General features: G+C 52.6%; 1 protein-coding gene across 1 annotated transcript in view; it reads left to right on the top strand.

Annotated features, from left to right (window-relative positions):
* The window catches only part of RGS3 (regulator of G protein signaling 3), a 63699-nt gene that overhangs the window by 2546 nt on the left and 33860 nt on the right, over positions 1-27293 (top strand). Inside the window, exons 3-9 of the mRNA XM_075170233.1 lie at positions 663-768; positions 1068-1407; positions 1847-1886; positions 6381-6571; positions 8226-8309; positions 15984-16095; positions 22400-22440. Of these exons, the coding sequence (XP_075026334.1) occupies positions 663-768; positions 1068-1407; positions 1847-1886; positions 6381-6571; positions 8226-8309; positions 15984-16095; positions 22400-22440 (914 nt within the window). The remainder of the gene's footprint in view (positions 1-662; positions 769-1067; positions 1408-1846; positions 1887-6380; positions 6572-8225; positions 8310-15983; positions 16096-22399; positions 22441-27293) is intronic.

Here is a 27293-nt window from a genome sequence, read left to right as displayed (position 1 = left end):
CATTTTTATCCCTCTTAGTTTGAATGAATGATTCTGCTCCTTTTTTGCTTCCCAGAGCAGGTTGTGATTCAGAAGCTCCCATGCCTTGCAGGACACTGGTTACCTCCAAGAAACTTCACTTAATGGATTCTCTGTTGCCTCTAATGAGGTCAGAGGCTGCTGGGTTAGCGCTGTGTCACTATTTTGGCAGTGTGTTGCAGTAATTTGCAGAGACTTTGTTCCCTTCCCTCTCCAACCTGAGAACTCTCCGGCTGGTTGAGAGACCTACAGAAAGCATCGGGACAGGGGCACAGAGGGGAGCAGGGTCGTGGGAGCCCTCTGTTGCCTGAGTAGATCCTCTTGGTGTGGACCTGCGGGATGGACTTGGTGTCTCTGTTGTACCCTGGTGCTCCCCACTGCACACCAGGAAACACGGGAAGTTTGTGCAGTAGCTCTGAGAGAGCGTTCATGAGCGTCCCAGGCACTGTGTGTGTGCGTGCATGCTGGAAGGTGAAGCTCCAGGCTAGCTGGCCCCACTTCATTTTCAGGTGCGGGTTTGGAGGAGTGAGTGGTGCAAGCCGTGAAGCTATTTGGGTGCCTCCTAGCCCCAGGGCTTCTCCTCCCCCTCATACTCTCAGCTCTCTGTCCGGCAGGTGACTGGCATTTATCTCTTCTCTCCGTAGGTGGCCCAGCAGAAAAGGCAGGTCTGCAGCAGCTCGACACGGTGCTGCAGCTGAATGAGCAGCCTGTGGAGCACTGGAAATGTGTAGAGCTGGCACACGAAATCCGGTGAGTGTTCACCCAAAGCATCAGTGCAGGGCTCTGGGAGAGATGGTTTAAGGGAGCCCGGGGCAGGGCAGCAGGAGCTTTGAGTGGCTACGGGAAGGGGAAAGCTTTGAGGGATGCAGGAGACTGAGAAAGGATTTTCTGGAGTAGAAGACGAAAGGGTGCAGGGGCTGGGGAGGGCAGGACAGGGGCAAAGGCATTAGAGGGAAGAAAGACTTCAGGGCTCATGGCTGTCTGAATGATGCGGGGTGCCTCACTCCCTGCTGCTCCATCTCTGACCTGCCCCATGCCATCCCTTTCAGGAACTGTCCCACTGAGATCATACTACTGGTCTGGAGGCTCGTCCCGCAGGCCAAGTCAGGACACGAAGGCATGATCCGCAGATCATCCTGCAAGTCTGCCTACGACCTCCAATCACCACCCAACAAGCGGGAGAAGAACAGCACCATGCCTCCGCGGCCCGAGCAGCGCCGGAGCTGCCACATACTGTACGATGGGAGCGATGGGCTGGTGCTGAACAGCTGGGAGAGGTACACGGAGATCGGCAAGCGCAGCCAGAACACCATGCCACCCCTGTCCCGGGTCCCCTCCACTGCAGACCAGAACTACATCATCTTAGCGCCTTTGAACCCGGGGAGCCAGGTAGGGCTGCTTCCCAGCCCCACGCTCGACTTACTGCGCGCGGCTGTTGGCTGTGCTTGCTGGGTCCTCTCTTGGCCTGTGCTTCAGCCTTATCGAGCATCATCTCTAAATGTTTGCTAGACCACATGCCATTTTTACAAGCCAGACCGTTTTTCTGAAACATTTACCACTAGGACTGTAGAGCCGGGGTGAATGACCTGCTGCCTCCTCCCAGGGCTCACTCGAGGGGTCAGGGTATGGGAAGTGCTTCCACTGCGTAGACCACAGTGCGAGTCATCGCTCTCATTTTCTGCTGGCGATAGGGCAAAAATGATTTTCACCTCTCTGGAGTGCTTTGGCTTTGTGGGGTTTGGCATGCTAAAATTTGCAGTTGGTTGTTGTAAAGTCTCCCTCAAGCCTGCTTCAGGTGACTGTGTCCTTTCTGGGTTGTGTCTTACAGCTGCTGAGGCCTGTCTATCAAGAGAACAACGCTACTGTGGGTAAGTTGCCAATGTGCTGAAAACGCTGCTCAGAGCACCCAGCAGAGCTAAACGTGGTCTTTCCAGCACTAGCGAATCCTTGCCCGTAGCCCTGCAATGCTGCAATGGAGTCCCTCGTGTTTTGAGGGCAGTGGCAGAAGCCTGGGGCTTTTGGGTAGTACAATCTTCCTACTCTCTGCATCAAACACAAAAGCAAGAACCCAAGCCCGGAGGAGAGCACAACTGCTATGTCACTGGATGAGCCTCACGGTGAGAAGGTCTCTGTGGGAGCTCACAGAGTGGCTGAAGAAGGGAGGATGGTGGCAGGGACTTTCCATCAGGGGCATGATGAAAGCCTAAAGTGTGAAAGTGCTAAGCGCTGTTGTTGCGGCGGTTCCCCAGATGTGTCTTGGGCCTCTCCATGACGTGTTTATCTTCTCGTGCATGATGCCTTGCTGCGGGTGCTAATACTGCGGCTCCTGCTTTGAGTTTCATTGTATTCCTAAGGGAGTGAGGATGGCTGTGACTCAGATTTGTACAGATATTAGTGCAGGTTGAACTGCCAGGTTTGGGGAATACTCATTTCCTGGGCTGCTGCAAGGTTCTGGCAGTCTTTGGACCAGCTCTCCTCAAAACCCCTTTGAAGCATAAACTCATTTTCTGCAAGGGGTATGCTTGATCTTCCTGGAGAGGCGGGTGTGGATGGGCTTGCAGGAAGAGTGGGGTGAGGTGTGTGGCAGGGCACTGCATGATGCTGGGCTGTCAGAGGGGGAGCAGAGACTAACACAAGGTCTCCCCAAACTAGATGTCAACAGGTGACTGTCATTTCAAGTGGGAAACTGGGGACAGAAACAACCCAAGAACAGTGAGGCCCGGAGATACTCCCTAGGGTGTTCGCTGGGTGCTGTTGAACTTGCAGTTGCAATTGTCAGCACATCCAGCTCCATGCAGAGCCACCTCTTGCCTGTTCGTTGATTCAGGAGCTTTGGGAGGCCACACTTGCGCCCTGGTCTGTTAGGATGCCCTTAGGATGAGCTGGGTGTCTGCAGCAGAGCTGACCTCCTAGGAATGATCTTGCAGCAGTGTCTTTAACTCAGCAGTCCCTCCCTGGTGCGGGCACAGCTATCAGCACAATTTCCAGCTAGAAAATTTTGTGCTGCCTGTAAAGATGGGGCAGTGTCCATAGAAGGCGAAGTGTGGGGCTGGCAAAGCCGTGGTGAGGATGCCGGGGAGCAGGAGGGAGCAGGGTGGGTCTGAGGCCCCTGTGCCTTGGGTGCTCCCACCCCTGGAGCTCTGCGGCCAGAAGAATTTTCCGCAGCTCAACTGCAGGGGATGTTTTGTACTGTGGATAATTGCAACTCTTTCCTGCTGTTTGCAGATCCTGTGAAAAGATGAACTGGACCATGGGGACTTGTTCTTACAGCAGGGTGGAATTTGAAAGGCTCGGGCTTCTTCCCATAACAATTCTTAGTGACTATTTTCAGTTTATTTAATGTTAAGTCTTCAGAGGGAAGAATGCGCTAGTTAACCTGAGCAGTGATTAAACGTGGCAGTGTGGAGCTGGCCACCAGTCACACAGTGACAGGAGCTGACACTTCGGGCAGGCTGGATGCGTTTCTGTGTCAGCGTGCAGAAAACAGGACTTGTGCAGGTGATGAATTCCTCTGATAAAATGAGGTGATTTAAGGGTAAGAGGAAAAGCAGATCCTGAACAGCCCAGACAGATTGTATCTGGCCTGTGTTGAGCTGTCTCTCATGTTTTGATTTTATCTGGCAGTGCAACCATGAAAAAGGGAAAAGAGAAAATGTCAGGATTATTGCACTTAGAGGTGGAAACAACCTTTTAGGTCACGAGGGCCACCCCCCACAAAGGCCGGCTGTTAAAGCAAGCAGTAAACAGCAGGTCTGGGTTGCCAACAGAGCACGGTCTGGCTCTGCTGGCGTTTATCTGAAAGTAAATGCGCTATTTCCTAATACTTAATGGAATATGTAATGTTGGGTAGGTTCGTGTGTTTGCTTTGGACGAGACCTTATCTGCTCTGAGCCATGTTCAGAAGTGTTTTGGCTCACTTCTGCTTGGGAAGGTTATGGGTATCCGTTACAGTGCAAAGGCAGAAGCCACTGTGCAGAAAGCTGCTGTGGTGGGAGCAGAAACGCCCGGGGCTGGGTGGCTGGAGGGAGGGATGCTGGGGGGTCTCGCTGGACTTCTAGCAGCGGGCTCAGGGGGGTTTGCTCATACGTGTCCCTGAGATACCGCTGTGGGGGAGGATCCTGGGCTAACGCTCCAGTTTCTCACCTGGGTATGCTAAAATCCAGGTGGAGAGTTCTGCCTGCTGGTTTGGTTCATCAGCTTCAGCGGGGAGGGAGAAAATACTTCAATTTTTCAGTGGGGCTTCTTTTGAAGAAGGCATGAATTTTTGGTTAGAGACATATTCTGTTCCTGTTGGAGTTGTTGCCTGCAAGTTTTGGGACAAGGCGCAGGTTGCTGGTGCCCAGCGGGACATGGTCTGGGGTTAAGGGCTCTTGCAGGACATGAACCTGTCCCACCTTCTGTCCCCAGCAGTAGGTCCTGCTGCTGCTGTGATGGGAGTTTGCGTATGACGGGAGAGATGTGCACTGCGGGCCTGGGGACACCAGGGACGGCCAAAACTGTACGCTGGGGTCACCAGGGAATGCCGAGGCCCTTGGGCCTAATGGATTAATGTCATTAATGGGAAATATTTCTCAACTGCTCCCCGCTCGGCAGCCGTGCTGTCCCAGCACACCGGAGCGCAGAGCAGCCCAGCGGGCAGCAGCTCGGCAGCTCCTTTCTGGTTCTGGTCCTGTGCGTTGGTCTCATCCCGGCTGCACGTGATGGGGCTGGGGAGGAGGATGCCTAAAGCCGTCCTTAGCAGTGCTGCCTCCAGCAATCACCCACCAAACCACCTGCCTGCTCACAGCCGGTGGTGCGTACAGCAGTCTGTGATGCTCTCGCCTTATTGCACCGGTGCTGAGAAAATGGTAGTTTCTATCCAGGCAGAGCATCCTCACAGCACCCCACGTCCCATGCTCGCGCTCGCGAGACGAAATGCTGGTGGGAGCTGGCTGGATGTATTCAAAGGCATTCCTCTGGGCTGGGAGGAATAGGGCCTAGAAAGCCTATATAGCAGCAATTGCCCAGCAGTAGGGGAAGGAAGGACTCACCCACGCAGCAGCTAGCAGGGAACAATGATAATTGTTGATAATTACCAATAATGCTTTTAATCACAGGATTATCAATTACATTAGAGATTCTGGGACCGGTTTGACATACCACCCAATGTCCCCTGGCCTCTAGCGATGCAGACTGGCAGGTGTGGGGTGGCCGCAGTAGCTGGTGTTGGCTTGTTGGGAAAAGTCAGGGGTCTGCTTGACCAGCTGAGGTGGGAGGCTGCGAAGGAAAGCTTCTGTGTAATCCATCCTTTGAATGAGGATGACGGCTTTCTCCGACGAAGAGGGACAGAGTGAAAAACCAGTCAGGCTGTTTGGACTTTTTCCAGCACCGAAATGTAGTGCTGAAAACCAGTGGATGATGTGCCAGCCTCATGCCAAATGAGGTCATCTTTATAAATACACCCCCATGTCTGAGTAACCATCACATCCCTGGGAGCGATTTGGAAAGGCATGGATTGATCCCATGTGCATGAATGTGTTTATCACTTCTGTCCCTTTCTCTGACACCTCCAATCTTAGTATCTTCTAAAAACTGTGATTAACCTGCGACCCAGTGCGCCATGATGTGAAATTCCTGCACTTTGCTAACTCCCATGCCCAGAATCTGGAGCAGGCAGGGCTTGTGTGGATAAAAATGCCCCAAAGTTTAAAATTTCCAGTGTTTGGTTTTTTCTCCCACCCTGACTTAGTCACTGATGGTTTTCCCCTCCCTGGAAAGGGAAGGGTTCAGTGGTGCAGGCAGGGATTCCCCGATGGTGGGAACCTCCTTGGTGCTCCTGTGATTCAAGAATGACCATTTAAAGTCATGTTTGGGGTTGTTCTGTATTTCTTATTTCGGACTTTCCGTACTGCGTAGGGAGGTGTGTATAATAGTACCGCATCTCTTCCTCCAAAGTACCGTATTCATAAATTGTGCAGGAGGCGGCGTACCCCCAAACAGAGACAGATGTGCTGTCCTGCCGCTGAGCTTGCTGTGACTTCCTTGGGTGTTCGTTTGTTTGTACATAGATGTGTTTGTGCTGCTGGTGCGACCCAGTTCAGTCCATGGTCCAGCAAGTGAGTAGCTCTTGATTGAGCAGAAAGGTCAAGGGACATCTCATTTTGCATTAGGAAAAATGAAATCAGTGCTGTTATTTCGTGAATCCCTGGGCAACTTTGGTAGCAGAGTGACGAATGTCCCTGCAGCTCTCGGCTCCAGCTATTCCCTTTAGGCTTTACGTGCCCCCCTCCAGCCTGCAAGAGCAGGAGCCGAGGCAGCAGCCTGCAGCAGCTCTGCGGGAGCTCTCTTCTGACTCTGAGTTTCTGCTTCCTCTGTCGGTCCAGGAAATGCATGTAAAGGGAAATCACACATGGGGTCTGGGAGAAAATCCAGGCTGATGAAGACTGTGCAGACGATGAAGAGCTACGGGAACTACCAGAACTGTACCATAGTGAGGCCACACATCCCGCACTCCAGCTACGGCACGTATGTGACGCTGGCTCCCAAAGTGCTGGTCTTCCCCGTCTTTGTGCAGGTAAGCGCAGCTGGAAGCGAGGTGTTGTGGATCTACTGCAGTCAGTGCCCAGCACAGCAGGTTGCTGCTGTAGGTTGGGTCCAGGCTGTCATGCAAGGTGGATATATTTCCCAGCAGTATATACCATGAATGCATGGATCCCCTGTCATCCTCAGCTCTCTCCTCTGGAGCGGGCTGTACTCAGCGCAGTGCTGGGTGCTTTCTCAAAGGGAATTGTGTCCTGCCCAAGAGATTCTCTGTTGGAGTTTTTTCCCTTTTCAGCTTTCAAATCTGGTCCTCGGGTGCTTGCTTGAATCAGGAGGAGGTATCCCTGCTTCTGGGTTTCAGCAACCAACTTCGCATAACTGAAGATCAATATGGTTTCTTCCCATGGGTTCTTTGTGCTGTTAATGATAGTGTGCAGACAAAGGTTTTTTAGTTAACTGGTGGCCAGCCCTAAAACCATGGACAAGGATCCAGAGCGGTAATGGCTTGACCGAGGATGTTGTCACTCCCCAGTTCCATAAATGATTCTCTTAAAATTTAGCCCTGAATTTGGTGGTAGTAGCTCTAACTACCTCTGTGTCTTCCATTTTGTCCTTCATATGGCCAGAACCCCAGAAAACCTCATCTGATCCTGTTTGATTACATTACTGATGAATACCTTCACCTCCGAGGCTGTGGGGACCCATCCGTCCCCCCCCGCTAGCAGCAATGACACTGTCATGTCAGCTCAGACTGCTGATTTCCCTTGGGCTCGAAACCACGATCCGTGTTGTCTGTCACTCCGGCCTGAGCCAGCGGAGTGCTCGGGGGCGAACGTGGGGCTGGGCTGGTGCTGGGGGACAGGCTTATGCTCCGTCCTCCCCGACGGCACCGGGTGTCCGTTCACGTTGGCACTGGTGCGTTCACCAGCCCCAGCTGCGTGCACAGTTTGCCTTTTGGTAGGAACACAGCTGGCACTTCTGGCTCCTTACTCCCCAAACTTGTGTCTTGGATTGGGTCTGGGGTGTTTCTGCCACTTCAGGAACTGGTTTTTATGCTTCGCACTGTCTCGTACTGCGAGGCCGCTGCGCAGGTACCCCCAGTGCCTGCTGGCCGTGCTGCTCGGGAGGGTCGTCCGGGGCTGGTTTTGCAGGGTTTGTGCTGTGGTCGGGACAACTGAGCCTGTCCTGTTCTTCTCCAGCCTTAAACAGAGAGGGCACTGGCTGGGGAGCTGAGCGTGCCGCGTGGCATGAGAAAGGGCAGCCTTCTCAAAGTCGCTTTAACTTACTGCGAGAGTAATCCACAAAATCACGTAGCAAATATTCTTGTCTGAGGGACGTGAGAACCTAACGTGCCACCGTTGTGGTTGTGTTTCCTGCTAAAAAGCGCCCATAACTGTGCAGAACAGTCAACGTACATAGAGGCAAGCGGCTGATTGTCTTTTTATAGATGAGTCTGACGTAGGTGTTAACTGTCAGGCTTTCTTTTTATCGTGTAGCTGGACTGCAGACTTTCTGTCCTTTTGAGCACAGTGTGGGGTGGCTTCTCCCTGAATGAGTTACAGCTTAAAGTGAAGACAAAGTGGGTTTGGTGGGTGGAAAGTTTTTCTGGCAAACCACACTTCCAGTGGAAGGTTTGACTGTTTCTTTCTTTTTCTTTTTTTTTTTTTTTTTTTCCTTTTCAAATGTAGCCCCTAGATCTTTGTAACCCAGCCCGGACTCTGCTTCTGTCAGAGGAGCTGCTTCTTCACGAGAGCAGAAGCAGGACCATACAGGTAAGACTCTTTCCATGCTGTGTGAGCTTTCTAAACATGCTCTTCTGCAGTCTTATGTAGTAGATTGAGAAGGGAAATATTTTATTGTGCAGTACTTATGTTAATATGATATTTGGAAAAACTTGTACTCAGTTTATCACGGGATAAACTAAATATCAACACTCTTCTCTGCTAGAAATCAACTTTTTTTCTTGTCTTCCTTCTTGCTCACAAAGAAGAAACCGTGCATGGCAAATGCATGCCAGTTACAGCCCGGCAGCTGAGGCCACCGGCAGACTGGGAAAGAGGGAGTTTAAGAATATTTTGTGCCAGGTTAGAGAAGTAGACAGAGAACTTGTTGCCGAGGTTTTCAGAAGTTTAGTTCCTGAAACAGGCCACATGTCTTATCCAAATTCCTCTCTTTTTTCTTACTTCAGCTTCTTTTCTGCAATGTTATCAGAGGGCTGTTAAAAATCTAGGGAAACGACTAAGCTTTGGCTACATGCTGAACCTGTGTATTTGACAACTTTCAACATCCAAACTGGCAGTTTGGAAGTGTTGATTACATTTGCTACTGGTTTCACTTGCATCCAACTGTAAAGTCTGCAAAGCCCTGGAATTTGGGAGAGAGGAAGCGGCAGCTGGGAGAGCCCACACATGCACTGCGCACTAGGGCTGAAGGAAACTGCCGTTTCTTTTGGGGCATTTTCAGAGAATCTCACCACTGTACAGAATAATTTTGTTTTGAATTTAGTTGAAGTGAACAATGTGTCATCTTCACAGAGCCATAGAGGAATTTTTACTTGGTTTCTGGGTAACACCTTCTGGGTGGCTGACGGCAGAATACCAGAGACACATCATATCGCTGGCCTGTACAAAACAGTACAAGATTGTGTTAAGTGACTCCGCTCTCTTTCTGGCTTTCAACATGTAATTCATCCCTTGCTTTGACTTCAGTCACTATTTTTTTTTTCTTTCTGCCAAAGTACATGAAAAATTGCATGATCCATTAGGAAACTTGTCACTGATTTGTAAATAAAACTCCCTGTCTGTCCTGCTGTTCTTTGCTGCTCAGGGTCTTTTGGGCACCGGCATGAATGAAAATCAGGTAAACACATGGCTGTGTAGCACAGCTGTGCTGCGAAAATACGGCTTGGAAATATGGTGGCCAGCCTGAAGTCAGGGTGCTTCTCCTGGGTGGTTTGGAGTTGCTTGCTTTCAGGTCAGACTCAGAGCTCTGTAGTAGCAGCCAAACGCGGAATAATTATGAATAACTAACGCCGTTTGCAGCCTGGGTGGAGTGTGTGGGTGTTCGTATTTAGTCGACGGAGAGCCTCAGGACAAGCATGTTTGGAGGAGGTGTGCTGCTCTGTCTCCAAATGGCCACGTTAGCCATCTCAGAGCCCCAGCTGTGGGCAGGATCAGGAGGACGCCTCAGGGCAAGGACTCTGTTTGCTTACAATGCCCTGAGGATGAGCGTGAGGCTGGAAGAGGATTTCCCACTTGGAGCTGCTGCCAGGAAAGGGCAGGATGCTGTACGCTGGCCAGGAACGTGAGACAGCGTTTGAGAATGATGGTGCCTTGAGGCCGCGATGTCTGTGTGAGCCTGGCAGAGGGGCAAGGCAAGAGGTGGTGACTAAGCGTAGTGAAAAAATAGAAGCGGTGAATGGGAACAAGCACGTGGCAGCGTCTGCGTTGGAAGGCAGGAGTCTTTCCCTTGGTGTGAACCCAGGCGTGGTGCTGAGCTCCATGTTGCCCGGAGCTGACAGTTGTAGGTAGCAACACCGAGACATCAGCCGTGTCCCTAGGGAAGGGCTTTCTCGCGTCGGCAGTGTGTCACAGGGTCACGGCAGGCTTTGCAGAGCTTCAAGGAGTCAGTGCAGGTCTCTCTGGAAAGCCAGAGACTCCCCTTCTCCAGTGGAACAAGGGTGCCTGCTTTGGACCTGATGGACTGTGAGATAAGGGAACCTAAACTTCTGAAGCCAGGAAGACCTCAAATGGCCTGGACACAACGGAGTTTCCCCTGATACAGAAGGGCTCTGACTTCTCTTTTTGCTGGACTTGAGCTCACTCCCTCTCCATCCTTCTCTGCTGCCTGAACAGAGGCTGTCTTGTTTCCGATCGGTCCTTTCTTCCTTGCTCCATGGGGTTTTCCATTTTGCCACTGCTCCTCCCACCCAGCCTCTCTCAAACTGGACCACTGCTCCTGTGGTTTGCAGGGCTGTTTCCTGCACGTTATTCTGCTTTGGCTAAGTGGCTTGGGAGAGGAGAGCCCAGGTGCAGGGGCTGGAGATGGAGGTCCTGTTTCTTTTTTTTTTTTTTTTTCCTTTTTTTTAAAAAAACCAGAATCTTTTCCCCTTGGCGGTTTCCACGTCAGGAACTGAGCAAACTTTCTCCCATCTCCTGAAGGAGTCAACCTATCTCTCTGGAGGCTTGCCAGGATCTGTCCTTTCCCTGACCTTACCTCTGGGGCAATCCTTATTCAGGCCTTAATCACATCCTGTCTAGACTTTGTTGCAATTCCCGCTTTTATGGTCTTCTGAAATCCCTCCAGCCTGTGGAGCGCCAGAGGAACCAGCGTGATGCAGGCGATTGCGCCCAAGGTGTCGAACATGGGCTTTGTCCTGTTCGGTCCATCTCTGAGGTACCTGGAGGCAACTTTTGAAAGCCCTGAGGTACCTTCACAGCACGGGCCATGCTCAGCCCCTTCTCAGCTCCCTTTTCTGCCATCGCGGCAGGCTCTGCAGATCAGGATGGTCCTCTCTTGAACTCTGAAAGCACCCAGCTCTGCCACAAGCCTGGAGGACATGGGTGGGCATGCCCAGGTTTTACGCTCTTCTCTGCAGGGCAAGAGGCTTTTCTCTCTCATCCCAGGTGTTGTGCTGCAAGTTCCCGGCGCTCCTGGCCTGGGACGGGGTTGGCAGGTCCCTGTTTCAGGGGTTTGAGTTTGGCCAACACAGTGGGTTGACTAAAACCCTTCTCCCTGGCACAGGCGTTTCAAGACCTTGTTTTCAGCCTTTTTTAGACACTTTCATTTGTGTGAGAGTACTGGAAACTTGCACTTACCTCCTCCCTCCACCACACTAGTCCCACTTACTCTGTCCCTTCTTCTTTGCTGATTCTTAATATCCTTCTCTTCCTCATCTTTTACACCATTTCTCCATCTGCACAACCACTGCTTATGCTGGTGTTTGAGGGTAAGTGTGTGAGCCCTTGAGGTCTTCAGTGCCTGCTCTCCCCTGATGTTCATGGCAGAAGAATATTTGATTCGGGTGAGCCAAGGTGAAGTTCAAGGTTGACAGCTAAAGCCTTCACCATGGATCTCCTTTTGGCAAGTGTGGTGGTGTATTTTCATCGAAGTTTAGCTGAGCGTGTAAACTTCCTGAGTGTGTAAATTCCTTGCCAATAATCTTGGCAGAAAAAAGTGTGTGAGGTGGTAAAAGAGAGTAAATGCACTGTGGGCTAAAAGACTGCTGAGAAGTCTTGGAGAACATGCATTTAATACGGACACGTATTAAAGAAGTAAAAATCCAGGAGCAAAGGAGCAGGTCCTGCTTAGAGGGTTAGGGCTGTAGCATGGAAAGCAATGACTCAAAGGCTTTGGTGCATCACTGAAGGGTGGTAAAGTTTCCCTGACCTGGGAAGTTCATGCCATCTCCAAAGTGCCACGCCTGTGCGCGTGCGCCTACCCCACCGGCAAAGCCTAGGCTGCTTCTCTTTTTAGGCTGGGGCTCAGCTGACTCAGATGCTAATGTACGGAGCTATGGTAACTGGATTACTCTTAATCGTGTTCTCCTATCGGAGACTGGTCTGTGTGAAAACTAAGTGAGCAACTGCCAAGAAAGCTACGACTTTGATCAGGAGAGCACCGAATAGAAGTGACTGGGGGATGTCACCCCGTATGTGGGGAGCTGCGTCGTTCTTGGTCTGTTGAGTCCAACAGTGATTCTACTTCGCAGAGGATACTGAGAATTTGGATGGTCTCACAAGAGGGCTACAAGGATAAATCAAGATCTGAAAAAATTGAGGAAGATTAAGAAAGCTTCATCCATTTAGCTCAACTGAATGAATGGGGATACTTGAACTTTGCAGATACAACCCTCATACAGGTATCACTGGAGTTTCTCTTTGGGGTTGCACCCAATTCTTCTGGAGAAGAATCCAGTACTGGTAAACAGAAAATGTGTGTGGATCAGTCCTGGGGTGGATAACCTGTCTTAAGAGCTGCCCACCAAGCATCATAGGATTTCTCTAGCCAGCTGCAGGCAGCGTTCTCTGGCCAACGATGCAGGGGATCATCACTATGTTCTCCTTTGGCATCTGAAAGCTCTATCAGAACAGACCTGCCTCTGCTTCCCTCTGCTTCCTCAGCTCCCTCTGGTTTGCTGGGCAGTGCTGTGAGACTATTGCTAGAGAGAGAGGGCAATGTCTCGGAAAACATCCCCTGGCTCAGGCTTTTCCTGCCGAGCGCTGGGACATGCAGGCAGGGTTTGCACTGATGCATCGTGCCGGTGCCTCTGCTGATGCACGACTGCAGGACTCCTCCCTGCCGTCACCCGGTGGCAGTGGCTCTGTGCATAGGTGAGCGGCAGAGGACAGGGTTAGGAGGAGAGCTGACTATTCTTAAGCTTGAATGTGAAGGTACTTTAGCTGCAAGGCTTAATTTCTGGGCACCTTTTCACAATGGTTTTGTTACCATAATGCGCTTTACAAGGCGTGGTTATCGCTTCCCCCTTCCCGCACTGGGTCCCAGTGCTGGTCTCCTGTTCGCGTCTTGGGGAAGCACGCTAACCCTCTGCTTTCTGCCTTCCCTCCTGGCTTTCATTTTCTCTTGTTTTCTTTTAGGAAACACTTCAAATGTGCCCCTTCCTTCTGTAACAAGGCTTTGCCGGTTACGTTCTGTAGTTAGTCAAATCTATGGGCAGAAGAGGCTTTGCTGTTTGCCGTGGCGCAGAGCACACCCCGATGAACAGTGTCCAAGACATCAGTGTCACCTCTACAAACATTGTTTTTTCCCCTGTAAAATCTATTCATCAGCCCCCTAAAAGGTCTGATCAAAGTGGCCTTGATCACTCCAGTAATAACACAGGTGTGCCTAGCTCTGTCTTCAGAGGAGTCCTTTCATCATGCCGGTTGTTTTATTTCTGATTTTTGGGGTAGGAAATTAGTTCTGGGAAATACACGAAGATGCTCTGACTCTCCAAGGGGCAACTGTGGGGGATTCTGTGTCTTGCCTGGATGAATTCAGGCACTTTTTTGTTTGCTCTCTTGCTTTTATGAGCCCTGTGATTTTTCGTGGTAGACACCCGATCTCTCTGCAAAGGACTGTTAGAGACATGTTTCAGCTTGTCAGCCGTGTGATGGCAACCCTAGGCAGAGCTCCAGCCCTCCCCTCCTGTACCTGCTGGCTGCTGCCATAGGGTCGTCCATGATTTGAGTTTCCCGTGCTCAGCTCTGCCCCGCGGAGCCGGTCCCGCTCCCACCTCTGCGAGCAGGGACCGCCGGAGCCCTGGCCCTGGCGGCGCTGGGTGCTCTTGGCAGGCTCCGGCTGTGTGGGTGGAAAGGACACCCTTGTTTTCTTCCCCCAGCAACTTGGAGGAGCAAAGGGATCTCTATAAACCATTTTGTGTGGAGCTGCTCTAAAATCAAACGTCTTCCTGAAAGCAGCATCTGATAGAGATGCTCTTACGTAACCCACACTGGCTGCGCTTTTATCTTCTCTGCGTCCTGAATTCAGTCAGTCCCACCCTCACATAAAAGCACAATGTTACCTGCAAATACTTCTGTGTATTTCTGTTTCCATGATTCCCTAATTAAATCTTCCTGGATTTGAAGTGATTTTTTTTTTCGCTGCTGATCCTTCTATCTTTTTTTCTACCCTTTAAACTTCTGTGTGTATTAGGTCTTCATTTTCTTCCCTCCATTTCCAGCATGACCACTTGCTGATCATGCTTTTATCTCCTGCACTTTGCTGAGTGGCTATTCTCAAAATCCCTGAACATCTCTTCTTTGAGGCTGAGGGACCTGGGATGGCACCAGACATGTCCCAGAAAAGTTACCTTTTAGAACAAGATGGGCATGGGAGAAAGTTTATAATGCAGTTTGTGCTTCATTATTCCTTGTATTAATAAGCTCAGAAGTAATGAAGAGGGTGAATGTGGGCACTAGGCCAACAGTGTATTGAGAGCAGAGGAAGGGATTTTCCAAATCATACAGAGGAAAACAGACACTCCCTGGTTTCATTGTCAATTAAAGCTACGCCAGTAGCTTTGTGCTTATTAAGAATCCCACAAAAATGAATTTGCACAGCAAGAAGAAATCTTGTGGCAAGGGCTTGATTTTGGTTTCAAAGCCAGATGCTCCTGCCCTGACATGAGACTCACCACCACGTGATAAACTGTTACCCGGCTTGTCCTCCTCCTGACATGTGTCCGTCAGCCGCTGGGCACGGAGACAAACTGTACTGGCAGTGCGTCCCCGTCAACAGTGACTCAGTCCCTGTCCAGAGCAAAGTCACCTTCCAAAGGGTGACTTGGTGGTGGCAGCGGTGCCAGCTCCCAGTAAGCCCCTGGGATGCCGGGTTGTTTTCTTTTGCTTTTGCGAAAGGCCACAAAACCTTCATTGCTGTTGCTCGGTGTTGCAAAGCAGCTTTCCCTTTGCTGTGGGAGGTTTTTGGGAGCATCCCAAGGAGCAGTTAGAAGCACCACGTGCTCACGTGCTGCGTCCTGTGCGTGGTTTGACAGTATGCAGAAGGTCCAGCACCCAGTATGCCCACTGGCGTATTGCAGCCGCTTCCTGGCATCTTCTAAGCTTTGCTGCATGCCCCCAACTTCTGACAGGCTCAAACCTGGGCTATTGCCATAGTGATTGCACCAAGCTACTCACCTCCAGAAGGCTTCTGGGTCAAGGATCTCCATTACAGTGGAGAAGCTCATTCTTCTTATTTTAAAGATCACACTAATCTGTACTGATTGAACCAGGGACCTCAGGCAAGAGCCAGAAGCAGAACAAAATCTACCTGTTGAGTTGTGAGCACTTACCACTGCTCTGGAGTAGCTCCCAGCTTCTAGGACACTTGGGTCACTGCTCAAGCACGAAGCTGGGCAGACGCTCGGTTCAGTGTTTGCTTTCCGCCCGTCAGTGTGGTTTAAAGGTGTCAAGTTTGTTCTCTGCAACTGCTCCCGTGGGTTCTGCTGCTGTAAAAGCCAAACGGTTATTTTCTCAAAGGGAGCAAAATGGGGCATGCAGAGACCGAGAACAGCGAGAAGCTCCTTCATGAGTGTGAGGGAGATCACCTTTGCTTTTAGGTTGCAACTTCTTCAGTGAGCTGGGATTAGTCGGCAACTTATTCCCTCCTCCTGCTCCTCTGATTTATAACTTATGTAAATGGGAAGTGACACGAGAGGACAGAGAGGCTGTGTTTGCGTGGCGTTGAACTGTGGGGCAGGTTTATCCCTCTTGTCACGGGACTCCACCAGCCTTGGTAGGTGGCTGCCAAGCGGGGGGAGCCTCGTCCGGAGCTTGCTGGGAGCACCTGAGGGGTGTAGCAGCATTCAGCCCCTTAGGGAAGGGGTGCCTGGGCTGCCTGTCATGGCTGGTGCGTCTCCCCAGGGTAGAGAATCTTTCCAGGACTCTGTCACAGTGCCAAGAGATGAATTCCTTATAGCTGCTTCTTTGCTGCTCTTGTGCTTCCAGGTGACTGTCTTTGTCTACTCCGACCTGCTGCTCTTCACCAAGGAGGACGAGCCTGGGCGCTGCAACGTGCTGAGGAACCCTCTCTACCTGCAGAGTGTCAAGCTCCAGGAGGGTGAGTGTCTGCAGCAGCAGCTGGAGACATTTGGGGCATTTTCGGGGCTGCTAGTTATAAAGGTTTTTGGCCAGCACGGGGATAGCACCCTGCTATCCCATTGCTTCCAGTATGTAACAGTACCATCCAACTAGTGCTGCCAGATCATCCTTCCTCGGGGTGGAGGGCCAGCATCACCCTTCCCATCCCTGCATTAACCCAGTCCTTGGGAGCAACAAGGGTCTCCTGGGACACCTCAGGGACACCCAGATAGCACCACTTTCCAGGGCTTTTTGGGTGCGTCTCTCGGGGATTTTGGACTGGCATTCCCCAGGGTCTTGCTGTGCTGGGCTGTTCCCCTTGCTGGTGTTACGCTGTCTACAGCGGGGGCTTGCCGAGGCTGAGAAAGGGAAGTGAAGTCTTGAGGTTTCCCCCATGGTGTCTTGAGAGAGCTCAGAGGTTGTCTCCAAGGGAGTCTGGCTAAGCCCTACTGACCTTTACTTTGCTGCTTCTCCCTTCAGCCGCCCACGGTTTTCCCCCGCGCTAGCATCCCTCCCCCACGCACACCCCGTTGGTGAGGAAAGAGCAAACCCTGGCCTTGGTGGGAGGCTGTGGACCATGCCCTTACTCTCTTCGCCTTGGCTGGGCTTTCGTGTCCAGCTGAGGGCTCAGGAAGGGCTTCTAGGGCAGGGGGTGACTTGAAATCAGTTATTTCAAGTTGAAATGCTGAGCTTGTACGAAAAATAGCCTTTAGCTACTCAGGGTCAAAAGAGGAACGAACGAATTGCTCTACCACATCCTATTTGCTCTGGTGGAGCCACCTCTTGGCCCCGGGCCCAGTCCCACCTTGTTCCTTCTTCGGTGCAGTCACTTTTTTGGTACGGGCTTGTTTTGTCTACAGTCGCCCGACTGCGTCAGCGTGGGGCTGGTGCCCTGGCTCCTCCTCCAGCCCAGGCAGCGGGTGTTGCTGGACTGCAACCCGACATGGGAAATCGTGGTTAGATATAAGGAAAAACTTTTCTATGGTGAGGTTGGTCAAATATTAAGTTGCCCAGAGAGGTTGTGGGACCTCCATCCCTGGAGGTGTTCAGGACTCAGCTGGGCATGGCCCTGAGCGCCCTGATCTGGGTGCTTTGGGCAGGGGCTTGGACTAGAGACCACCAGAGGGGCCCCTTCCAACCCCGATTACTCTGTAACTGTATGACCTGATGTCTTTTTGCAGTCCCGTGGCCCTGACCAAAAGGGATTAATCCAGATCTGGGCTGCTTCTCCAAAGGGATCATTTTCTGGATGAATTTTGCCATGTCTCATGACTTTTCCCAGCCCAGCTTTGAGCTCTGTGGATGAGCTGCATCTTTCCACATGCCCCACGTTGCAGTGAGCCTCAGTGCTGGGGATCTGCCATGCTGTGCACCACAGGCTGCCTGTCAGTTGTTATTTCCCATTTCCAACAACATTTCTGCTCCCAGATTAATTCGCTGACCTATTTGGTGGGGGCAGAAACACAGTGAGGGAGACGGGGCACCACGGTGCGAGCCATTTAGAAAAGCCATTGAAGCTTCGCTGGGGTTTGTTGAGTTTGTTCTCAGTGCTGCTTATTTCTAAGAAACGGACAAAAGAAATTGTTCCTCGTTGAAGTGCTTGTTGGTCAGCGTCTGCTCCTGGAGCGCGCATGCATGCCGCCCCTGGCTGCTCTCAAAGGCTGTTAATAACCCTGCTCTTGTTCGCCTCCTTGAAGAAACCAGCTTCCCCAGTGCTGGTCCCGGCTCTGTGCGCGAAGGTCTGTGTGCAGCTCAGCACAGGAATGTGCCTCCTAACCTCAGGCAGAGCCGTTGGATTTCGTGTGCGGTTTTCTACCGCTTATTTCCTTGTTGCCATAATAACTTGGCTGGATCACATCTGGAATAGCTTAACAAGCCTCTCCGAAGGGGATGTTTGTCTCTGCAGCGCTGAACCGCCCCCCGCACGCCGGGAATCCAGCACAGTCGGTTTTCAGGCAGCTCACCCTCCTGGTTTGGGCAGGGCCGCTTCAAAGGCGGGTGGAACAGCAGAAAGATGTCCGTCCCTTTTGGCAGGGATTTTCTGTTGGTCTCCTGAATAACTGAATGGCACATTAATAGGAACAGGCGTATTGCTGAGTATAACAATTGAGACATCTCCGGTACACTGAAGACCATTGTGATGTTTCCTGTTTCTGCCGCTCGCTGCCCTGTGCGAAAGCAAATCAGTATAATCTGCTTTACAATGCTCTGTCTTCCTGCTTTAGAAGCCAAGCATGGTTGATGAGCACCACACCGGCCAATGTTTCCAGTGCAACAGGACTGGCTTCCTCACTAGATACTGTGGGAATTTCCACGCGAAGGCCGCCGCCTCGCTGGGATCCTGGGCCCCCTGGGTGGGTGCGCTGGGCTTTGGGACAGAGAAGAGCGCTCCTGTTTTGCAGCCGGAATGAGGAACCCCAGGCTGTAAGCCCCATCCCCAGCCAGGATCCTGCAAACAAGGACTTTTCATGTGCTGCTTTGCTGTCCCCAGCATCCCAACCCGCCGAGTCTTACAGCAATCAGCTCCAAGACAGTCAGATGCCCACAGTATGATTTATGAGGCTTCTGCCCCCGCCACGGCTTCTCTGCGCTGCCCCAAGGGTGCTGGGACGCACCCAGGGCTTGCACCCTGCCACAGAGGGTGACAAGCTTGTCCCCTCTTGGGACCCAGGTTCAAATGTGCACAACAGCCTTCCCCTCTGCTCATGGACCTGAGGTCCTGCAGCACCCTGCCCTGTGAGCTCCTCTTTGGGTGCCTGATGCAGTCCCTTCCTCGCTGAGCATATGCGAGGGGCTGGGGAGGAAGGTGTCTGTGGGCACTGCCACCATCCCTGGGCTGTGCAAGGAGGCTGTGGAAAGGAGCAGGACCATCTTCCCTCTTTTCCCACCTTTTTGACCCAACGCCCGGCGCGCACCATCCAAATCCTGCAAGCAGTGGGTGTTTTCCTTGGGTGGCACATGGGTGGGCAGAGCCAGGCCGGCGCTGAAAGCTGCTGTTGTGCCAGGAGCTGCGTAAACGCCTGCCCCGTGCGTCAGCATGGGTGCGCAGGACGAGGCTTAGCCGGAGAGGGGGAACGTGTCCCCACAAAACTCGCACCCTCCTCCTGCCTGCGCTGAGCGCACGCAGCAGCCCAGCCCTGGGGCAGGGACGGTTCGCGTTACTCTGAAAGACAAGGCAGTCCCCATCACAACGCATCAGGAAGAAACTGAAATACCTTCAAGTGAGTTTTTTTTTCTCCTGCTTATTTCCTTTTAGCGTTTCACTGAATTTAGCCGAGAGTACGTGCTGTTCACCTGTCAAAAAAGGTGCGGACGTAGCACCGTGGGGAACGGAGCCCCGGCTTAGCCCGGGCGCCGGCTGCCGCCTCCCTGGCGCGGTTGTGCCTCTCCCCTTGCCTTTCGTGGCCTCTGTGGTCCGCGGCGCAGGAGATGAGCGGTGCATGTCGCATGGCTCCGGGGCACAGCAGGCTCCGGCACGCCAGCCTGACCCTCCGGAGGCTGGAAGAAGCTCCAGTGAAAGAAATTCTGGCAAACCTGGTTTGTGCTGAAATCCGCGCGCGGTTCTGTCCTTCCCAGCTCTGCCGTCGCTCTCCTGCCTCGCCAGGGATCGGCACCGGCTCAGGCCCAGCTGCTGGGCTGGGCAGCCAGTCTCTTACCTCCCATTTGTTTTCTCTCTAATGGCAATTACTGGTAGAAACTGGGATTTAAGCAGTGCCTAAGCCTAGGCTGGCTCCCTGCTTTGTGTTTCCCATAGGCACTGCGCTGCTTGGCCATGTGTAGCAGCGAGCCTCGGAGGGACGAGGGGATAGGAGCTGCTGGCAGTGGAGGTTGCTAATGCCAAGATTCATAGCTCAACGGAGAGGAATTTGGAAGGGAACTTAATTCTGATGGTTTTGGGCTTTGTCGGGATCACTTGTTATTGCAGAAGGAATAAACAGAGGCCCAAGAGAAGCGGGGTCATTCCCAGGGCCGTTACACTCAGACGTCACCTTTCTTTGCTGAGGGTGCGTGTCTCCAGAGGGTGACTTGTTCCTCAGATCAGCTGGGAAAGCCGGGTTAAAGCTCCTGAGGGAAAGTGGCTGGGACATGTTGGTCTTCTGCAATCTGCTTTGCAAGGCAGCCTGGAGAGCTTTGGTCATGGTGCAGGGAGGAGAAGAGAGCCCAGCTGAGAAGATGGGATGGTTTTTGCTCTGCTGACCACTTGGGAAGCAGAAGCAGTGGAAGGGGATGGTGGACTCATGGTGTGCCAGCAGCAGGCTTAGATCCTGCCTCCAAACCCTCCCTCAAGGGGAAAAGCACTGGCTGAGGGGCTCCCATCCGGAGGCTTTGCCGTAGCAAGGAAAATGCTTCCTGATGGTCCTGCTGGGATTTATGGAAGAGGGTGCTGGGAGAGCTCAGGCAGAGCTGCGGAGAGCGGTGAATGGTTCTTCTGTGGTGCAGAGGTGAGACACGGGCTCCCAGCCAGGCCTGTTCAGCATGTGCTCTCAGGGCCCGGCATCGCTCCCCTGCTGGAGGTGAAGATTTGGCAGGGCAGCGCTGGAGCCTTTGGGCTGGCAGCGCTGGAGCCAGCTGCTTCCCTGACCCTCGCATCGCCCAGGGTGGAGCAGACTGGAGCTTATGAAAACACACAAGGACTCATCATCCGAGAGGTCCACAGCAGCGCTCCCGGTGGTGCTGGGCTCCAGCAGCCGCTGTGGCACGGTGTCCTGGTGTCCCCGTAGTGATGTTCCAGCCCATATCCTGCAACGTGCATTAAAAGTGAAGCTGGCAGCGGAGGCCTGCGATCCCCAAAGGGCAGCTGGAAGAGACATCCAGCAAACGGCTCCAGGCCATTGCACTTCTTCGTGGGTTTCGCCTTGCCCATGGAGCGACTCCAGAGGCATCTGCGTCCCTCAATGGGTCACAGCTCTTATCTTGACATTTGGGCTGCTGCCTGCGGCAGAAGAATTGCTTTCCTCTGGGGAACAGGGTGTTTCCACCGCTGCACGGAGCCTGTTCCCCTCGTTAGCATAGCTCAGGCTGTTGAAATGAAGCAGAGCTTGTGCTGACACTGCTTTGAATAGGATCCGCGGCCGTGCCCAGACTGCAGATCTGATCTCATGGCAGAGATAATGTCATTAAGAGGGTTATGAAAGCTGCAGCCCAGCGGTGCTGCATGCTACCAAGGGCAAAGCTGGTGCAGGGCACACTGCTGCGAAGGAGTGAGATGGCTCCAGGAGATGGGATGTCCTGCTTCACAGCTCAGGTGACGCTGTCCTGCGGCACCTTCGCATCGTCCTGCGAGGCTGATGTATGCCAGGAGCTGGCTTCCCTTGGGACTGGGACATTCGTGTCTCACCAGCAGGGATCAAAGACTGGGACAAATCTTCAGGAATGCCTTTTTGTGAGGACAGGGAATGCTAGGCCTGCAGGAACCTGCCTGGTGGAGCAGCTGGAGCATAACACATCCCATGGGATAGCTGGCAGCAAGATGGGGAGCTGAAGTGGGCTGCTCCATGACTTAGCAAGACATGGATCACAATGTTGGTCATTGCGTTGCCTCCAGCACCATCTCCTTTCCTGAAGCTGTGGAAGTGCAAGGTCTCCTGAGCGGCACCACACTGGCGGGAGCTTGGGGAGTTTGCCCTCAGCCCGATGGAGCAGGATGAGCTCTCGCCCCGTCCCATCAGCTGCTTCCCATCGCCCTGGGATTCGGCTCCATCTCCTTGGAGAGGCACCGACCCCAACAACTGCTCTGATGGAGGCTGGGACAGACAGCACTAGGCAGAGCTACCACCAGCATTACCAAGGGCTCGGGGCAAGAAGCTGGGAATGAGCGAGGATGTAGGAACGGGAGCTGCTCTGGTTAGTCCTCCTGGGAGCAAAGTGTCCACAGAGGTAAGACGGGAGAGACCCGACCCCGGTGCCCAGGACGGCTGCGTGGGCGCTGCGGGGCCTCTGCAGCCCCCGGGAAGGAATCGGGCTGCACGTGCTGTGGCAGGTTGGGCAGAAGAGCCTGTGCGTGGCCTCTGAATGGAACAAACCTTTTTCCAAAAGGACAAACCCAAAGGAGAATCCGTGATAGCACAGCGAGCCCATGCAAGATACCATGCAATGCAGCCTGCCCAGCGCATGGCCCCTGCAGATGCAGCACACATCACTCCCGGATCACAGCCTGGTACTGTAGGATGACAACAATAAATATTCATTAAACGCTGTCTCTTAGCCAGTTCCTCTGCCACTGTCTCTGCTTGCAGAAATGCAGTTGTAGCTTAATTTTGATCCTGTTTTTTCTTCTGTTATAGGTTCAGAAGATCGGAAATTCTGCATCCTTTACCTTGCGGAGGTGAGTGTTGCTGTTTTCCGGATTAACTTTCTAGTGGGACCTGAACGTGTACTAACAACTCTGATCCTTTCTGCTGGGGCAAGGAGCACTGAATGGGCTGATTTTAACTTCCTTTTTAATTAATTTGCCAGAGGTCTGGAAAGGAAGTGTAACGAATGTAGCCAGAATATATTAGTAAGAAGCTGCTAAAAGGAATCTGTGAACGGGGAGGCTGGGAGCATTGAGACAGGTTTGCTTTTCCCCTTCCCCCTGTGTGCAGTAGGTGGATCTTCCTCCACGCATCTCACTTTCAATTTATCTTGGGATTCTTTTGCCCGGGGGCAGATTTCCTTGCCAACTGTTTTGTCTTTATTTTTTAGGCATCTTGCTTTTCTTGTCTTCAAGCACCCAGGTTTGAAGCCCTGAAATAAAATAAGGAAGCTCGATCTAAAAGTCACATAATCATAGCTCTAAAACCGCGTGTGGCTGGTACATGGCTAAATGCTCTAAACAGATTTGCAATCACTCGGACATTGGCACAGTTACGTTTGTGTCGTGAAGCAGCCAAGGAGACTGCAAAATTGGTTCTCAGTGACTGGACCTACCTAATCTGAATGCTGTGGCTTTTTTTCCTTTTCAAGTGACTTCACTGTCTTCCTGGTTTCAAGACCTTGTATTTTCAGGGGTGGAAATTTGGATCTGGGAAAGATCCCCAGGGCGTAGAGGAGAAAGGCAAACATTGCTCAGCAGCACCGCGAAATAATAAGCTATTGTGAAAGTTGGATGAAAACATTCAGAATGAAAGTTGTTCACCTTGAGTGGCTGGGATTTGGGCCAAAGCACGACTTGCTGCGTAACCGCGGGCTGACGAGTTCTCTCTCACATTTCCCGCTTGTTCCTTCCTTGTCTCCTCTATTTCTTCCCGGGGCGGTCGGGCAGGAGCTGCCTCCTCGGGGGTTTGCTCAGTGCGTGTCCCTGTGTAACGTCAGACTTGCGCGATGCCTCCCTACCCAGCTAATCCCGTGCCGTGGCTCAGAAAGGCTGCGGTGGGTGTTCGTCAGCGACATCCCGACAGCGGGATGAGGCACTCCTGCGTTTTCTCCTACATTCGGAAAAATGCATTTGGAGCTTGACGTTTAGTTTAGAATTGGGCCCCTCGGCAGAAGTGACTGAAAGAGAACTGGCTGCGTTTCATGAGATCTTGGGAGGGGAAGACTCGTCTTTGTCAAGATGTAATGAAGTGCTTAGCTTTCTTCTGATGGGCTTAAATGGCTGTCGCAGCTCTGGTGACTGAGATCTGTGGCATCCATTGCAGTTGGAGCGTGGTAGTTGTGTAGAAAATGTGAAGCATTTACTTTCCTACATGCATGGTCCCCCACAGAGGACAGTAGGTCTGGACAGGCCATGATTATGGGATTCTGCAAAGCCCTTCTTGTTCCCCCTGTCCACCCGAGGTATTTCAGAGCAGGTCGCAAGTGGAGCGGGAGCTTCCCGACCCGCGGTGACCGGTCTGCCACGTGCCCGTACCCCAGGAGCGGCTGCTCACACCCTGCGCTGTGCCAGCCCCCGGCTTTCAGGTGGCATCGGGGCAGCCCCTGGCTCAAAGGCGGCATCCTGCCGAGCAGGACGTTCCCTCCTGGACCCCACGGGATTGCTTGGAGTCTGGTGGTCTGCACTGAGCTAGGGAGATCAGGCTGACATGAGATCTGCGGGTAGGTGGGGGGGATGTTTCTCCAGCCGTGTGGTTTGGCTGGGCCTTTCCTGCAAGGAAAGGAGAAGGTGGCTTTCATGTGTCTACCATGAGCGCACAGCACGGATAGAAACAGCCGGCTTTCAAGGTTAAGGGAACAGTGCGCTTCCAGCCATAAATCTCACCAGACTCTCCAGCAATGGGCAATTTTGGTTCAAAAGGGGAAGCTGGGGCACAGAGAGGGGGACGTGCCCGTGAGTCAGCAGCGAGCCAGGGCAGGACGGTGCCCTCCCGACTTCCCCACGGCCGCTCTTCTGGGAAACAGTGACCCGCAATCCTGAGAGCCACGTGGAGCGAGTGACCAGGCTGCAAGGACACGGGCTGGTGGTTAAAGCATGAGAGCAGAAACCTCTCACTTTTGCAGCGTGGGGGTTGTGTGGCTCAATGAACTGTCCTCGGTGGAGGTAGACCTCAGCAAACGGAGACAGGCTCTTCTTAAATGACGAGGTGCTGTTGTGGAAGCCAGCCTGGGAGCATTTAAGCATCTTCTTCCTGCAGGGAAGCTAAGAAGAGAGTCACCTTCAGGTCATCCCTCTTTTCTTCTTTGCATTCACTTTTCAGGAGCAAAGCTTTAATTACAGGGTTGTGTCACCAGCAGGTTTTAAGTCTTGGCAGCCGGTGGGAGGGAGGGGACGGTCCCCCTCAAAGGCATTCCTGCAGGCTGGCTGCACACAGAGGCTTGCGGGGGGCTTGGATGCCTCGCTGGGCTGGTGGGAGCATCAGTTTGTGGTGTTAAGGTTATTTTTGCGGTGGGGTGGATTCAAGGCATGCCCTGCTAACAGACGAAAGCTGGGATTCGGGCACAGTGAAGTGGCACTCTCGTGTTGCGGCGGCAGGTGGGGCTGGTGTGGGGGTCTCCGGGCCAGCCCAGCGTGGCTCTCCCCGTTGCCTGATGGATGTGGTGTCCACTGGGTGCCACGCTCCCGGCTGCGTGTCCTCCTTTTGCCCTGGTGCAAGGCTCGGCCTCCTTCCCGACTGTGGGAACGAGACGGTTTCCCTCTGCAAGGATGGCTTCCCATGGAGAGGGGCTGGCTCTGCTTCGGTGCCGCGCTCAGGCTGCCGGGAGTCGGGGTGGAGGGAGGCTCGGGAGGGCATCTCTGGCAGGGTGCTGGCTGCCCACTCCTGGCACCCTCGGGGTCCCCGCGATGTGGTGCAGCAGTGCCCTGTGGCTGGGTCCTGCTGGCAGACGCCGCTGTCCCGCTGCCCACCCCTGCGGCTGCTTGTGGCAGCTGGAAAGCTTTGCGTAAGGGAAGGATGCTTGTGTGGACATGGCTTTTTGTCCCATGTCACCCCGAGGGGTCTCTCCCACTCCTGATCTGCTCCTGTCCTGCTCTTTGCAGCAAACGCTCCGTCCCTGGGCTTGCCAGCGGTGCTTTACCCTACCGGGAGCCTTTGGCTGGCTCAGCTCTGCCGGCCGGTCCTGTCTGGGGTGGAGGTGATGGGTCTGGGGGGTTTGGTGGTCGTCATTATCTGAGCTCTTCTGTCGCCATGATCTGGGCAGACACATCCCTTGTGCTGCCGTGACAGGGCCTGGGGGGTTGGTGGAAGCTCTCGTACTGCTGTTTCTTACCCACAAATCATCTGCAATGAGCAGTAACGTATTTAGTGCTGCTGTGAGTTGAAAGGGAGCCCGTGGAGCTGGGCTGACTTTGCGCTTGCTGCGGGAATAGCTCTTTGCCGAGGCCTTGAGCTGCCATCTCCTGCTCCTTCTCACCTGGAAGGTTTGTGAGTAATATTCTGACCCATAAGGTCACATTTTTGCATTCGGATCTGGCGTGATCCAAAATAAAAGTATGTTTCAATGTCTGTGAGTTGCTTAATTTATTTTAAACACGAAAGAAAATTCCAACCTTCAGGGAAACAGGAGTGTCATAAAAAAAGCTAGTGCTAGTCATCCTGTCTAATCACGTGCAAATAAATCACTCCACAGAGTTTAAATCCTGTGCATTATGGTTATTTACAGTCAGATGGCAAACAGTAATCTTTATAGCCCAGTGTAGGTTACAGCAGAAGGGGTGTTTATTTTCCAGGCTCTTCAGCGTGTGAATTGCAGTGCTTGGAGGTCCTGAGTGCAGGTGGCCCCGATCCTGGTGGGGCACGTGGCCTCCTGGAAGGGAAGGGCTAAATATAGGTTGGTGTTGGAAAGAATGCAGAAATAGAGGATAGAAATAGAGGAAGGTTCTCCACTGAGCTGTCCATTCTTGATGATTTTGTTCCTCGTGGTGGTCATGGGGTAGTTGCGATAGTCCCAGCACATAAGCAAGCCAGGATTTTGGAAGTGAAGGTTTTTTATTTGCCAAGTGGTATGTGAAAAGTACTGCCAATGCATGCAGACCTGGTCTAGTGTATGCTTCATTTCAGGATTTTAAATCCGAATGGAACTGTTTAAAATCAGATGTATAGACCCTGCCTGCGAAAGCTTTGGGTTGATTCAGTGTGGACCCGCGTTTCTGCACCCTAGAGAATTTGGAGTGTGGGAGTTTGGCCCCGTTTCCCCGCTGCCCGCATGCCATTCCCTGCAGGGCTGTACACCTCCTGTGATGACATGTGTAAAACCTGTCCGAAGAAAACATTTACTGCCTGGTGGGAAGCGGTAGCCTCACAGGGAGCCAGTCCAGAGACGTGAATGTGGTCCAGGGCTGTATTCACACCCTTCCCTGCTCCGGAAATATCCTCCTGATAGGAAACTGCAGATCAGTGTTTTATTGCATTGTTAGAAGTTTTTGATTTGAACCCAACATATTCAGGCCAAATTGAGTTAAAATCAAATAGCTCAGTAAGTTTTTCATTTGAAAAGCACTAGTAAAATTGATCTTTTTCTCTGGAAGTTTTCATCTCTAGACACCGGAGTTTCTCTTGGGAAACCGCTCCAACATAAAACTTTTCCAGTTGCAACTTCTTGGCCTGCTGCGATGAGCACACTTACAGACCCGAGGAAATTAATGCTGCGGATCTATGCTTGATCTTGTTTTGCCTTGGAGATGCACATTCTAACTCTGCACGGGAGGTCCTCTAGACAAGTGTCAGAGAAATGACACTGTCCCCCCTTGTCCCCCCCACCCCGTGCCCTGGCTCTCTGCGGACACATCCTGCACCCATAGGGTCCCCCGTGGGCACCGTTCCT

Source organism: Calonectris borealis, chromosome 21, assembly GCF_964195595.1.
Source record: "Calonectris borealis chromosome 21, bCalBor7.hap1.2, whole genome shotgun sequence".
Classification (NCBI taxonomy): domain Eukaryota; kingdom Metazoa; phylum Chordata; class Aves; order Procellariiformes; family Procellariidae; genus Calonectris; species Calonectris borealis.
This window is presented reverse-complemented; position numbering and strand designations above follow the sequence as displayed.